Source organism: Oncorhynchus gorbuscha, linkage group LG16 (genome assembly GCF_021184085.1).
Source record: "Oncorhynchus gorbuscha isolate QuinsamMale2020 ecotype Even-year linkage group LG16, OgorEven_v1.0, whole genome shotgun sequence".
Classification (NCBI taxonomy): Eukaryota; Metazoa; Chordata; class Actinopteri; order Salmoniformes; family Salmonidae; genus Oncorhynchus; species Oncorhynchus gorbuscha.
The window spans coordinates 79,625,118-79,641,386 of NC_060188.1; the positions used below are offsets into that span (position 1 = coordinate 79,625,118).

At 41.5% G+C, this 16,269-nt stretch overlaps 1 protein-coding gene across 3 annotated transcripts in view; it reads right to left on the reverse strand.

Moving 5' to 3' along the window:
* Positions 1–16,269, reverse strand: part of tnksa (tankyrase, TRF1-interacting ankyrin-related ADP-ribose polymerase a) — a 175,574-nt gene that overhangs the window by 154,779 nt on the left and 4,526 nt on the right. For all 3 annotated transcript variants that reach the window (XM_046304579.1, XM_046304580.1, XM_046304581.1), the window contains one exon: positions 12,038–12,262. In XM_046304579.1, coding sequence (XP_046160535.1) covers positions 12,038–12,262 — 225 coding nt within the window. The remainder of the gene's footprint in view (positions 1–12,037; positions 12,263–16,269) is intronic.

The following is a 16,269-nucleotide window of genomic DNA, read 5'->3' on the forward strand; positions in this document are numbered from 1 at the left end:
TGGCCATAATGACCATTGTTATGTTTGGAGAAAAAAGGGGGGGGCTTGCAAGCTGAAGAACACCATCCCAACTGTGACGCACGGGGGTGGCAGCATCATGTTGTGGGGGTGCTTTGCTGCAGGAAGGACTGGTGCACTTCACAAAATAGATGGCATCATGAAGATGGAAAAATGTGAATATATTGAACCAACATCTCAAGACATCAGTCAGGAAGTTAAAGCTTGGTCGCAAATGGGTCTTCCAAATGGACAATGACTCCAAGCATACTTCCAAAGTTGTGGAAAAATGGCTTAAGGACAACAAAGTCAAGATATTGGAGTGGCCGTCACAAAGCCCTGACCTCAAAATACACCCAACTTATTGTGGGAAGCTTGTGGAAGTCTACCCAAAATGTTTGACTCAAGTTAAACAATGTAAAGGCAATGCTACCAAATACTAATTGAGTGTATGTAAAGTCTGACCCACTTGGAATATGATGAAAGAAATAAAAAGCTGAAATAATTCATTCTCTACTATTATTCTGACATTTCACATTATTAAAATAAAGTGGTGCTCCTAACTAAAACAGGGAATTTCTACTAGGATTAAATGTCAGGAATTGTGAAAAACTGAGTTTAACTGTATTTGGCTATGGTGTATATAAACTTCTAACTTCAACTGTAGATATACTTTTTTTTAAATATACCTTCATTATGCAGACACAATCTATTTTAGTCCTTCCTCTAGTCCTTCCTCTATTTCTGATGTCCATCCATTTTTATTTCTATTTGTAACGGTGTTATTTCAAACTTTCTGAACCTATATACATTTTACAGACCCTGTAGGTTTTACATGGCTTATCTTGTTATTAGTCCCACCCTTCAACTCCTCCCATGGATCTCTCAACACCATCCATTCTGGATTTGGATTTGCCATATGATGCTTGACAAAAGTACTGAATCTTTCTAGTCTTATAGCTTCTACAAAAGGTCAATTAAAAATGTTGCTAAAATAATTATTATATTACTGATTGATTGACTATGGCTTTTCAAATCACCCAGTATTGCTATCTGCAACGTTAGTTCTACGCAAATGTTGCAACTCTTCAGCGATTCCTGAACAAGCTATATATGGACAGTACCAAAATAAATTATCGAATGACTTTGCCTCCTCACAGCAAAATCTGCAGAGCTGGGAAGATTGTATTCCCCATATATATAATATTCTATTGGATGCAATAATTTTGTATAGTCATTTAAATTGGAAAAAAATGTTTTGAATCTGGAGTTGTTTTGCGTATCAATTCATAAACCATGTGCCATGGAATGGGTACATCTCAACTCTCTTCCCAACTATTTTGCAATTTGTATGGCACAGCTGTCAAGTTTTTGGTCCTTAAATTAAATTGGTATAAGTTTTTATTTATCACACTTTTCTTTTAACAATTTACAGTGCCTTACGAAAGTATACGGCCCCCTTGAACTTTGCGACCTTTTGCCACATTTCAGGCTTCAAACAAAGATCTAAAACTATTTTTTTGTGAAGAATCAACAACAAGTGGGACACAATCATGAATTGGAACAGCATTTATTGGATATTTCAAACTTTTTTAACAAATCAAAAACTGAAAAATAGAGGCAGAGAGCAGGAGAGAGGCAGAGAGCAGGAGAGAGGCAGGGAGAGAAAAACATAAAAGGTTAGGTTGAAAACAACTCCTACTCAATCCTCAAATAAATAAAATAATAATTCTACACAGCCTAACAGTGTGTGGGTGCTAGCTTTCAGAGCCATTTGTCATCATACTTATTAACTGAAGCGAGCAGAGTGGCAGTAGCTTTTCTCAAACATCGGCACTCAGATGATCACTTCGATAAATGGCGGCCCATGTCGGTCTGCCTCCCTCTCCTTCCACATCGGTGACGTTACTCACTCATTCCTCAACACAAATGTGATTTAGCTCTGCACCAAATCACATTCTCCTCCACATCCTCTCCTGTCCTATTAGACTGGTAACTAAAGGAGGGGGGAGACACTGAGAAAGAGAAAGCCTTTGAGGAAGAGAGAGCAAATTAAAATCCAATGAAAGGAGCCCTCTGTAAAATAGATATATGCTGGGCCATAGCAGCAGTCTCAGTCCTGTAACAGAGATTAATATGCAGGGAAGCCCTCAGACACTGCTGTGTTCGCTGGAGGCAGAGCAGAGATCGAATCAACGTTTATTGGTCCTGTACACAGATTTGCAGATGTTATTGCAGGTGTTTCTAGCTCCAACAGTGCAGTAATAATACCTAGAAGTCAATACGCACATAGTCCCAAATAAATAAATACATTTTTTAAAGAAATATCAGAACGAGCAATGCCAAAGTCCGGAACATAAGGAGTAGAGGTCGACCAATTATGATTTTTCAACGGCGATACCGATACCAATTATTGGAGGACCAAAAATAGCAGATACCGATTTTGCAGGTTTTCCTACTTACAAAGCATGTAGAGGTCTGTAATTTTTATCATAGATACACTTCAACTGTGAGAGACGGAATCTAAAACAAAAATCCAGAAAATCACATTGTATGATTTGTAAGTAATTAATTTGCATTTTATTGCATGACAAGTATTTGATCACCTACCAACCAGTAAGAATTCCGGCTCTCACAGACCTGTTAGTTTTTCTTTAAGAAGCCCTCCTGTTCTCCACTCATTACCTGTGTTAAACTGCACCTGCTTGAACGCATTACCTGTATAAAAGACACCTGTCCACACACACTCAATCAAACAGACTCCAACCTCTCCACAATGGCCAAGACCAGAGAGCAGTGTAACGACATTAGGGATAAAATTGTAGACCTGCACAAGGCTGGGATGGGCCACAGGACAATAGGCAAGCAGCTTGGTGAGAAGGCAACAACTGTTGGTGCAATTATTAGAAAATGGAAGAAGTTCAAGATGACGGTCAATCACCCTTGCTCAGAAAAAAAGAGATCATTGCTGAGAGGAGGCTAATGGCTGAGTGTCATTATGTTGGTTTTTGCTAACAGAGATGGTTATGTTCTGTGGTTATTGCTGAGAGAGAGCTGATTTGATGTCCTGTCTTGGTTGTGGCTCAGAGACAGGTTTTGTTAAGTATTTTTGTAGCCACTGATTTGAAATATGTGCTAAGATGTGCTAATAGAACTGTGTTTTTGATTCTTGAAATTGTTTAATTGCCTTTGGATAATTCTGTTTCATTTGTTCCCAAGGGGGAAGGCACCTAGGGAGTGCTTAGGTAAGAGGCCCGCGGACATACATATACCTGAAGTATATTCACTGTCTAGGCCAGTGGTTCTTAACCTGGGTTCGATCGAACCCCAGGGGTTCAGTGAGTCAGTCTCAGGGGTTCGGCGGAGGTCAAGACACACATCCGACTCATATGATTTGCAATGACACGCCCCGCTTGGCCATCATTGGCTGCAGGTGATCACGCTACATCGCTTTGCCTATCTGTGCTGCAGGGAATTTGGTGCACTCAGTAGTTGACTTGTGACTGTCTTCGGACGTCTTGTGATTTCTTTCTTAATATTTTAATCCCTTCACTTACTATGTCGAGCAAAAAAAGAAAGTAGTCGGACGAATATGTACAATATGGATTCATGTATAATGGAACGTGATGGGAGTCAGCGTCCAAACTGCATGATTTGCAATGCCAAGTTGAGCAATTCTAGTCTAGCACCGGCAAAACTAAGAACACTTCCTTAAGCTGCATGGAGATGGAAAATACAAGAACACAACGCTCGCGAAATTCAAGGTGAAGAGAACCAGATTCGATGAAAAAGCTACTCTGCCTGTTCTCGGCTTTGTACCCATCAACAAACCGATCCTCACAGCATCGTAGGAAGTTGCTTACCTGATGGCAAAGCAGGGCAAACAACACACCATTGGTGAAACACTCATAAAACGAGCTGTGTTGAAGATGGCGAATATCATGCTGGGAAAAGAGGCTGAAGTTAAGTAATCACAAATTCCTCTTTCAAATGACACCATCAGCGACAGAATAGAAGACATGAGCAAAGACATCTTGGCTCAAGTAGTTGCAGATCTGATTTCAAGCCTGGCAAAATTCAAGCCCGGCAAAACTCGTTGAGACCACAGACGTTTCCAATCTAAGTCAGCTTGCTGTATTCGTGGGCTATGTGAAAGACGACGTGATAAAGGAATATGTTTTTATTTTGTAAGCCTCTTACAACAACAACTAAGGCAGCCAATGTGAAGAAACTTGTGGATGACTTCTTCAAAGACAACAATCTTTCGTGGGATATGGTTTCTGCAGTTTGTTCGGATGGAGCTCCAGTCATGCTGGGAAGAAAGTCTGGTTTTGGTGCGCTAGTGAAAGCCGATGAACCACACATCATTGTTACGCATTGTATTCTGCACAGGCATGCATTGGCAACAAAAACCTTGCCTCCAAAACTGGCAGAAGTATTAAAAAGTGTAGTGGAATGTGTGAACTATGTGCAAACTAATGCTCTGAGGCACCGCATCTTCAGTGCGCTGTGTAAAGAAATGGGCTCTGAATTCGAGGTACTTCTGTACCATTCTAACGTTTGGTGGTTATCCCGGGGACAGGTGCTGAATCGTGATTTTGCCGTGCGTGTGGAATTAGCCCTGTTTTTGCAAGAGCACCAACATTGTCATTGTCATTCTGAGTTCATTCTCATTTTAGCATACATGGCTGATATCTTCGCAGCTCTCAATCATCTCAATCAAAGGATGCAGGGCGGTGGAGTCAACATCATCGAAGCGGAGGAAAACCTGAAGGCTTTTTTTAAAAAGCTACCGTTATGGAAACGACGAACAGAGAACGATAACTTCGCAAACTTTCTCCTGCTGGACGACTGTGTAAGTAAGATCGAAGATATATCTGGAATCGGAGACATTTCTGTACCCACGGAACTGAAGCAAGCAATTGCCACGCACTTAGATGAGCTTGCAAAGTCTCTCGACAGATACTTCCCTACAAGAGAGTCATATCCAGCATGGGTGATACAGCCGTTCACATTTAGTGTTGAGACAACAGATGTCAATGATGAATGCCTCGATGAAATCATTGAAATTCAGCAGAGCCAGGTTCAACAGCAACTCTTCAGAACAACAACGCTTTCAACGTGTTGGTGTCAACAAATGGTAACGTACCCTGTTATTGCTAAGAAAGCTCTGGAGATTTTCATACTGTTTGTTACAACATATTTTTGCGAGCAATCCTTTGAGGATGCTGGACATAAAAACTAAGAAAAGGAAGAGACTTTGTTGCGAAAATGACATGAGAGTTGCACTTGCCAAGGTGAAGCCGCGCATTTCTGAACTGGTCTCTGAAAGGCAACAGCAGTTACACTGATTTGCAGCAAATATTCATTATTATGTTTTTGTTTTTGTGTGAAAATCATGTTTTGATGATTTTGTTCTTTGAACACAGTGATGTTGATGTACGGTTAATTTTGTGCACCAGTAAACTATGTTTTGAATTTGAAAAAAATAATTTTATTTTTCCAATTAAGAAGGGTTCGGTGAATGCACATAAGAAACTGGTGGGGTTCAGTACCTCCAACAAGGTTAAGAACCACTGGTCTAGGCACACTAGGTAAGACCCTTTATTTTAGTTAGTGCACCAGGTGGTAGGTGATAAGTTTGATAAGTAGTGGGTAGGCAGGTAAGGTAGCAGAGGGGGCTTTGAGATTTACTTTCTTTGCTTCCGTCCAGCCCCTTTCCCCCATATTACCGTGTGACGGAATAAATTCCTTATAAACAGTAATTTCTCAGCCTTTTGTCATCCTTACTCGCATCTACAGTCCCATACCTCTTTCACACCACGGGGAGTTGAGTTGTAGCAGAGTGTTGAACTCTTTGGCCTTAATTCCAAGCGTCATGTCTGGAGGAAACCTGGCACCATCCCTACAGTGAAGCGCGGTGGTGGCAGCATCATGCTGTGGGGATGTTTTTCAGCAGCAGGGACTGGTAGACTAGTCAGGATCGAGGCAAAGATAAACGGAGCAAAGTACAAAAAGATCCTTGATAACATGCTCCAGAGCGCTCAGGACCTCAGACTAGGACGAAGGTTTACCTTCCAACAGGACAACGACCATAAGCATACAGCCAAGACAACGCAGGAGTGTGGCTTCGGGACAAGTCTCTGAATGTCCTTGAGTCGCCCAAACAGAGATCAGACTTGAACCCGATCTAACATCTCTGGAGAGACTGGAAAATTGCTTTGTAGCAATGTTCCCCATCCAACCTGACAGAGCTTGATAGGATCTGTAGAGAGAAATGGGAAAAACTAACCAAATACAGGTGTGCCAAGCTTGTAGTGTCATACACAATAATAATCAAGGCTGTAATCACTGCCAAAGGTGCTTCAACAAAGTACTGAGTAAAGGGTCTGAATAGTTAAGTAAATGTAATATTTCAGTTTATTTTTAATACATTTGCAAAAATGTGAAAAAATGTTTTGCTTTGTCATTATGTGGTATTGCGCATAGATTGGGGGGGAAATATTTTATCAATTTTATAATGAGGCTGTAACGTAACAACATGTGGAAAAGGTCAAGGGGTCTGAATACTTTCCGAAGGCACTGTACAAACACCAGCCACATTGGACAGACAGAGCTAGCTGACAACATGCAGAGGTTGGAGGGGGTCTAATGACTGCAGCCAGCAGACAGCAGATGGAGCAGGAGGACTAACAAAGTAGCCTGTACAAAAACACCTACAGTTCAAAAGGAGGCAACACTGTTAGCTAGTGAATGGAAGCCTGTTCAATGTTACTGGTCTCTGAGTGAGATATGTGTATGATAATTACAAGCTGGAGTGAGATGAGCAGAGGGAATGCTTTTATATTCATTCACTAGCACTGCTGATATTCTGGTAGTCGCTTGATGGATATGGACCATATTTATGTTTGAGATCTGAAGGAAACAACACACACAACTATATAAACCACATCAGAGACATGCAAAAGCACGGGGAAGAACATGAGTGATTCATTACATGCCAAACCTTGACGAACAGCAGCTCAAACACCATCTGGATTTTCATTGTTGTTTTCCTTTGTTGCCTTTTTCCCTCTTTTGTTCTTTATGAAGGTTGTTGGCGCATCGTGTGGGTTGTGGTGTTGATTGGTTTGGATGGGGGGCGGGGAATACCAGTCAACAGTTCGAACACACCTACTCATTCAAGGGTTTTTCTTTGTACTATTTTCTACATTGTAAAATAGTGATGACATCACAACTATGAAATAACACATGGAATCATGTATTAACCAAAAAAAAAGTGTTAAAAATGGAAATACATTTCAGATTCTTCAAATAGTCACCCTTTTCATTGATAACAGCTTTGCACACTCTTGGCATTGTCTCAACCAGCTTCATGAGGTAGTCACCTGGAATGCATTTCAATTAACAGGTGTGCCTTGTTAAAAGTGAATTTGTGGAAATACTTTCCTTCTTCATGTGTTTCAGCCAATTAGTTGTGTTGTGACAAGGTAGGGCTGGAAGACAGAAGATGTTTTTTTACCAAATAGGGCTAAGTCCATATTATTGCAAAAAAGCAAAGAGAAAAGACAGTCCATCGTTACTTCAGTCAATCCAGAACATGTTTGAACGTTTCTTCTAGTGCAGTCGCTAAAACCATCAAGCGCTATGATGAAACTGGCTCTCTTGAGGACTGCCACAGGAAAGGAAGACCCAGAGTTACCTCTGCTGCAGAGGATAAGTTCATTAGAGTTACCAGCCTCAGAAATCGACAATTAACTGCACCTCAGATTGCAGCCCAAATAAATGCTTCACAGAGTTCAAGTAACAGACATGTCAACTGTTCAGAGGAGACTGCATGAGTCAGGCCTTCATGGTCTAATTGCCGCAAAGAAACCACTACTAAAGGACACCAATAAGAAGAAGAGACGTGCTTGGGCCAAGAAACACGAGCAATGGACATTAGACTGGTGGAAACCTGTCCTTTGGTCTGATGAGTCCAAATTTGAGATTTTTGGTTCTAACCGCCGTGTCTTAATTACATTTACATTTAAGTCATTTAGCAGACGCTCTTATCCAGAGCGACTTACAAATTGGTGCATTCACCTTATGACATCCAGTGGAACAGTCACTTTACAGTAGTGCATCTAAATCTTAAAGGGGGGAAGGGGGGGTGAGAGGGATTACTTATCCTATCCTAGGTATTCCTTAAAGAGGTGGGGTTTCAGGTGTCTCCGGAAGGTGGTGATTGACTCCGCTGTCCTGGCGTCGTGAGGGAGTTTGTTCCACCATTGGGGGGCCAGAGCACATAGAGTAGGTTAACGGAAGATCTCCGCATGTGTGGTTCCCACCGTGAAGCATGGAGGTGGTGGTGTGATGGTGCTTTGCTGGTGACACTGTCAGTGATTTATTTAGAATGCAAGGGACACTTAACCAGCTTGGCTACCACAGCACTCTGCAGCGATACACCATCCCATCTGGTTTGCGCTTAGTGGGACTATCACTTGTTTTTCAACAGGACAATAACCAAACACAATCACCCGTCCTCAACCCAATTGAGATGGTTTGGGATGAGTTGCACCGCAGAGTGAAGGAACAACAGCAAACAAGTTCTCAGCATATGTGGGAACTTCAAGACTGTTCGAAAAGCATTACAGGTGACTAGCTAATGAAGCTGGTTGAGAGAAGGCCAAGAGTGTGCAAAGCTGTCATCAAGGCAAAGGGTGGCTACTTTGAAGAACCTCAAATACATTTTGATTTGTTTAACACTGTTTTGGTTACTACATGATTCCATATGTGTTATGTCATAGTTTTGGTATCTTCATAATTATTCTACAATGTAGAAAATAGTTTAAAAATATAAAAACTCTTGAATGAGTAGGTGCTTCCAAACTTTTGACTGGTACTGTATGTACAGTGCATTCGGAAAATATTCAGACCCCTTGATATTTTCCAAATGTTGTTACATTACAGCCTTATTCTTAAAGGGATTCAATTGTTTTTTCCCCCTCATCAAGCTATACACAATACCCCATAACGACAAAGCAAAAATAGGTTTTTAGACATTTTAGCAAATGTATTCAAAATAAACTGAACTATTACATTTACATAAGTATTCAGACCCTTTACTCAGTACTTTGTTGAAGCACCTTTGGCAGCAATTACAGCCTCGAGTCTTCTTGGATATGATGCTACAAGCTTGGTACACCTGTATTTGGGGAGATTCTCCCATTCTTCTCTGCAGATCCTCTCAAGCTCTGTCAGGTTGGATGGCAGCGCTGCTGCACAGCTATTTTCAGGTCTGTCTCTCACAGATTTTCGATCTGGTTGAAGTCTGGGCTCTGGCTGGTCCACTCAAGGACATTCAGAGACTTTTCCCGAAGCCACTCCTGCATTGTCTTTGCTGTGTGCTTAGGGTCATGGTCTTGTTCGAGAGTGCGGTCCTGATCCTTTCATCAAGGATCTTTCTGTACTTTGCTCCATTCATCTTTCCTTCGATCCTGACTAGTCTCCCAGTCCCTGCTGCTGAAAAACATCCCCACAGCATGATGCTGCCACAACCATGCTTCATCGTAGGAATGGTACCAGGTTTCTTCCAGATGTGAAGCTTGGCATTTAGGCCAAAGAGTTCAATCTTGGTTTCATCAGACCAGAGAATCTTTTTTCTCAATGTCAGAGTCCTTAAGGTGCCTTTTGGTAAACTCCAAGCAGACTGTCATATGCCTTTTACTGAGGAGTGGCTTCTGTCCGGCCACTCTACCATAAAGGTCAGATAGGTGGAGTGCTGCAGAGATGGTTGTGTAGTTACATAACAAAATGTGGAAAAGGGAAGGTGCCAGAATACTTTCTAAATGTACTGTAATTTGGCAGGGTTATTATTGTTATCTATTCGCTGTTTAAAATAGTCTTTTACTGGGATAAAAGTAAGCTTGTTACCAGAGACAACTCATCTGAACGAGGCTTACAATAGATATCGTTTTGATTGTTCAGGTTCACCATCAGCAACATTTTTACATACACAGGATAAAGTTCCTCATTTCATAACAAGGACAGCAATCCACTTTTGCGAGGCGCCAAAGCTGGAGGAGAAAAGAAGCTCACTCCAAAACAACTTCCAGAAGGTCAAAACAATTGGATTTTGAGATGGGGGTGAAATCCAAAGTTGTGCTATATATTCATTGGCTATGTCATAGCTCATTTGTAAATTATAAATATTTATACATTACTAGCTCAAACACTTCATCTGCAAAAATGACAAGATAATTAGTGGGTGATGGTGATTTTAGAACCAAAGTGTGGGGACAAAAAAAACAGTCTACATTGCCCCCCTCCTAATCTGATAGTGGTAATGGGATGGTAAATGCCTAGTCTCCCTTATGGCTAAGCTCAGGTGCCTAGATAATACATACACCATAGACATACATATTTTACTCACACACAGTCAGTTCCAGCTCATAGAGGCCCAGCTCATGAAATCCATCAGCAGCAATTTTTTTATTTGGAAACTGGAAAATGAATGTGTTTATGCAACTAATGTAAGGGCATCGAATCGTATCGTATCTTGAAAGGGTAAGATGCACATCCCTAGTGCTTTCAAATATTCTCCTCAATAATAATTGTCTGGGAAGAAAGCAGATCCAGAGAAAGTCTGGATCGGAGTACTGCACATCAACATAATACAGCTCATTACCCACCAGTGGGTCTGGGAATTGCCAAGTAACCCTCATGATAATTTGGTGCTTATACAATATGTACTGCGATTCTCTCGATTCTATATATGTCAGGGATCTCCAACGGGCATATTTTAGTTGGCCCCCCACGTTTTCTGTGCAAAAAGATAATAATAATAAATTATTATTGTTGGATATAAAAGACTGTAAAAACACCAGCAAAAAAACATCAGCTCTAAGTGATTTTAATTTTGGAAATCTGTTCCAAAGTACTCCCACGCATAAGAGAGATATATATGTGATAGTATACAAATGTAAGCAAGTTTTGAAATTATTATGTTTTAGTCAAATATTATATCTGCTTGGGATTCTTGCGTTGAATTTGTAGTTTACAAAAATTATTCGTAATTATGTTCCGAACCCCTGATCATCCGCTCAAGAAAAGAAAATGGCCCGCGGCTGAATCTAGTTGATGATCCCTGCTATATGTATTGCAACTCAATGCTACGAGTTTATTGCGATTTGATGTTCCAAACAAATTGCTCACTATATAAAAATGCTGAAAACATGTTGGCTCTCTATTTAAAAAGATTGAGAACAAGCTATAGGATGATAAATTCCTGAGTTATGGCAGAGGTACAGCCGACTAGGCTTCTCTACCGTAATTTGTTTTACAAATAGATACTTGGGAGTCAAATATCGATATAGTATAAAACAAAGATAATATTGCGATATGCAACTATCGGTTCCACCCCCCCATTACTATCCACCAGAGAGAATAATGTATGCTTCCCTGTGCCACACTGCTCATTTCACAGTAGAAAGACAGCAATTAGAAACCAGCTGCAAACACAAGAGCCAACAAATATAGAACACAATTAAAAGAAATGGATGCTAAAATGCAAGGACTATTTCATTACAGCGATGGGAGATAAAGTATCTTGTCATTACATAGGCCTAAGTAAGTTACAAAGAGGCTATCATTTCTGCCCAGAGAAACTGTTCTGGTAGGTGGTTTCTCTCCCTGCAGACAGGGACACTGTCAGGACCAGACCGTTATGGTCTGGTCAGGGAATACTATTATGTAATTTGGGGTTGTGACTCTTTGATGAAATCACTAGGTGGTGACATTTTGGTCTCAGTGTAAAACAACCTGGTTGAAAGTCTTGATGCAATACTCAGCAGCAGAGCAGACCATAGCATTCTCATTATATCATATGTACTTCTAAAGCATTAGGCTAGTAATTGAGCCATCCATGACAGAGTAACCTTATATTTGCATTCAAAGACATGCTAGGCCTATATTATCTTACGCAAAACTGAAAAAAGTTAGTAAAGTTAGCACAAGATGCAAAGCAAGCATATATGTTGGCTTATAAAACGGTTCTTACCGATGCACACGTCTAATTTGCCCTTGATGGCAGCCTCGTGGAGTGGTGTGTAGTTCCAGCTGTCCCGGGCGTTTGGGTCGGCACCCTGACAGAGGAGCAGGCTGACCACCTCAGCGTGGCCAAAGGAGCAGGCATTATGCAGAGGGATCAAACCTCCATCATCACGGGCGTGAACATTGGCGCCTGTCTCAAGGAGGTGCTCTACAACATCCTTCCTCCCAAATCCTACAAAGTAAAGGAAACGGTGGAAAGATTATCAGGTGTGCTGGGCCAGTTCCATGCATAAACGCTCACTTAGGTGGCCCCCTGACCAAAACATAGGAATTATTTTATACATATACAGTACCAGTCAAAAGTTTGGAAACACCTACTCATTCAAGGGTTTTCTTTATTTTTTCTATTTCCTACATTGTAGAAAAATAGTGAAGACATGTAATACTACATGACTCCACACATGTTATTTCATAGTTTTGATGTCTTCGCTATAATTCTACAACGTAGAAAGCAGTAAATGAGTAGGTGTGTCCAAACTTTTGTATTCAGACCCTTTGCTATGAGACTCGAAATTGAGCTCAGGTTCATCCAGTTTCCAATGATCATCTTTGAGATGTTTCCACAACTTCATTAGCTTCCAGACCTGTGGTAAATTCAATTGACTGGACATGATTTGGAAAGGCACACACCTGTCTATATAAGGTCCCACAGTTGACAGTGCATGCTAGAGCAAAAACCAAGCCATAAGGTTGAAGAAATCATACGTAGAGCTCCGAGACAGGATTGTGTCGAGGCACAGATCTGGGGAAGTGTACCAAAAAATGTCTGCAGCATTGAAGGTCCCCAAGAACACAGTGGCCTCCATCATTCTTAAATGGAATTAGTTGGGAACCACCAAAACTCTTCCAGAGCTGGCAACCCGGCCAAACTGAAAAATCGTGGGGAGAAGGGCCTTGGTCAGGGAGGTGACCAAGAACCCGATGGTCACTCTGACCGAGCTCCTCTGTGTGGTCTGCAGCTCTCCACCTATCTGACCTTTATGGTAGAGTGGCCAGACGGAAGCCACTCCTCAGTAAAAGGCACATGACAGCCTGCTTGGATTTTCCAAGAGGCACCTAAAGACTCTCAGACCATGAGAAACAAAATTCTCAGGTATGATAATAAAATGGAACTCTTTGGCCTAAATGTCAAGCTTCACATCTGGAGGAAACCTGGCACCATCCCTACGGTGAAGCCTGGTGGTGGCAGCATCATGCTGAGGGGATTTTTTTCAGCGGCAGGGACTGTGAGACCAGTCAGGATCGAGGCAGAGATGAACAGAGCAAAGTACAGAGAGATCCTTGATGAAAACCTGCTCCAGAGCACTCAGGACCTCAGACTGGGGCAAAGGTTCACCTTCCAACAGGACAACAACCCTAAGCACACAGCCAAGACAATGCAGGAATGGCTTCGGGACAAGTCTCTTAATGTCCTTGAGAGCCCAGACTTGAACCACGATCGAACAGCTTCCTGAAAATAGCTATGCAGTGACGCTCCCCATCCAACCTGAGCTTGAGAGGATCTGCACAGAATCTGCACTCCCCAAAAACAGGTGTGCCAAGCTTCTAGCGTCATACCCAAGAAGACACGATGCTGTAATTGCTGCCCAAGGTGCTTCAACAAAGCACTGTGTAAAGGGTCTGAATACTTACGTAAATGTTATATCTCCGTTTATTTATACATTAGCAAAAATATCTAAAAACCTGTTCTTGCTTTATCATTATGGGGTAGTGTATAGATTGATCAATTTTAGAATAAGATGTGGAAAAAGTCAAGGGGTCTGAATACTTTTCAAAGGAACTGTGAGATATATATATATATTTTAGGAACTCAGTCATAGTCTCAACTTACTATTGTGATTAACACTAGCAGAATACACAAGTGTATTTCTAAATTTGGTTGTCCATCAGCAGTTTCTCTTGTTATGTCAAGCAAACTCAATTAGCCATGCCATCTAAACATGTTTAGATTAGATTGGTGGTCTAGCCATCAAACTTGTAATAATCATGGCTAGGGTTACAAAGGGGCAGAAACCTTCGGGAAATTTCCATAAATTTTTCAAGGGAAGTTAAGCCCTGGAATTTGGAGAATTTTGCTTAAATTCTTCAAAAAAGTTAGCTATTAACAGTGAACCTTTTTTGTGGGGTACACAAGCCAATTCTAGGTCTTGTGGCGTAATTGTGGTTAAACTATCTCCAACTCAATGGAATTGCAACCCTCTGCAGGCACAGTGCATTCTTCTATCACATGTACAGCTGATAATCAAGATATTGGGCACTAATGAGATGCTATTGAGCCCACACTACTACACTGTCTGAGCCAAGGACTACATGATTTCCGGTAAATTTTGATAACAACACTGGGTGGGGTGAATATATTTTATTTGACATAGATTGTTAACAATTTCTGCTAGTTAGTTTTTGCTATCATGTGAGTTTTAGCTTGCTTGAGCCTGCTAACTGAGGTGTGTTAATTCACCTGTTTCCATACATATTCAAATTTAAAATGTGTATTTTACAAAGGAGTTGTTTAATCGAACTGCTTAACTATTTATCTGAACATGGAATTGTATTTGTTTTTTAACTAATTTGTTTTTCTAATCCTTACAGGAAAATGCCACGGGCACTATCTGATGTGTGGAGACATTTCACTGCAGCGAATGTAGAAGGAAAATGTGTACATTTGCAAATACTATGCCAAATCATATGTAAAGAATACAACAAAGAAGCAAAATCATCTGGCCAAGTGCATAAAGTTCCCTCAGCATTCACAACAAGCAACCTCTGACAAAAGTCCCTCTACTTCTATTCAAGGTGAAAATGATGAATCAGACACCTTATTGATAGCAACAGCTCATGGCCCTCCTGGAATCAGACGTTTTTGTTGACTCAACGTAGTCAGAAATACTGATGAATGTCTTGCTCGAGCTGTGTATGCAACTGGTGCTCACAGGCAATGTGTATTGGAAGAGATTTCTGAATTGTCTTCGCCCAGCATACACCCCTCCAACCAGACATGCTTTATCTACTAATTTGCTGGATGCAGATATCAAGTAAAGGTCAAGCAAATCATAGAGAAAGCAGACTGTATTGCAATTATCTCTGATGGGTGGTCAAATATTCATGGGTAAGGAATAATTAATTACATCTCCCCTCAAGCAGTATTCTACAAGATCACAGACAAGGGACAACAGACACACCGGTCTCTACATTGCAGATGAGCTGAAGGCAGTCATCAATGACCTTGGACCACAGAAGGTATTTGCACTGGTGACAGACAATGCTGTCAACATGAAGGCTGCTTGGTCTAAAGTGGAGTCCTAATCTTACATCACAACCATTGGCTGTGCTGCTCATGCATTGAATCTGCTCCTCTAGGACATCATGGCACTGATGAACAATGGATACACTCTACAAGACAGCCAAAGAAATGGTTAGGTATGTGAAGGGTCATCAAGTTATAGCAGCAATCTACCTCACCAAGCAACGTGAGAAGAATAAGAGCACCACATTATAGCTGCCCAGCAACACCCACTGGGGTGGTGTTATCATCACGTTTGACAGTCTCCTGAAAGGGAAAGAGTCTCTCCAAGAAATGGCCATATCAAAGTCTGCTGATATGGACTGCCCCATCAAGAGGATCCTCCTGGATGATGTATTTTGAGAGAGAGTGGTAAGCAGCCTGAAACTCCTGAAACCTATAGCAGTAGCCATTGCACGGATTGAGGGAGTCAATGCCATCCTGTCTGATGTTCAGACTCTGCTTGCAGATGTAAGAGAGAAAATCCGTACTGCCCTGCCCACTTCACTGTTGCTCCAAGCAGAGGAAACTGCAGTTCTGAAATACGTCAAGAAGCGTGAAGACTTCTGCCTGAAGCCCATACACGCCGCAGTGTACATGTTGGAAGTCTGCTGGCAAGAGCATCCTGTCTGGTGCAGAGATCAACAGGGCCTATGGTGTCATCACTCCCGTGTCTCGCCACCTTGGTCTGGATGAGGGTAAGGTTCTTGGCAGTCTGGCAAAGTACACTTCCCAGCAAGGGCTTTGAGATGGAGATGAGATATGTTAGCACGACTGCCATATTGCATCAGCCACCTGGTGGAAGGGACTTTGTGGACCTGAGGCTCTTTCCCGTTGTCTCAATCATCCTCCAAATCCCACCAACATCAGCCGCCTCAGAGTGCAACTGGTCCTTGTTT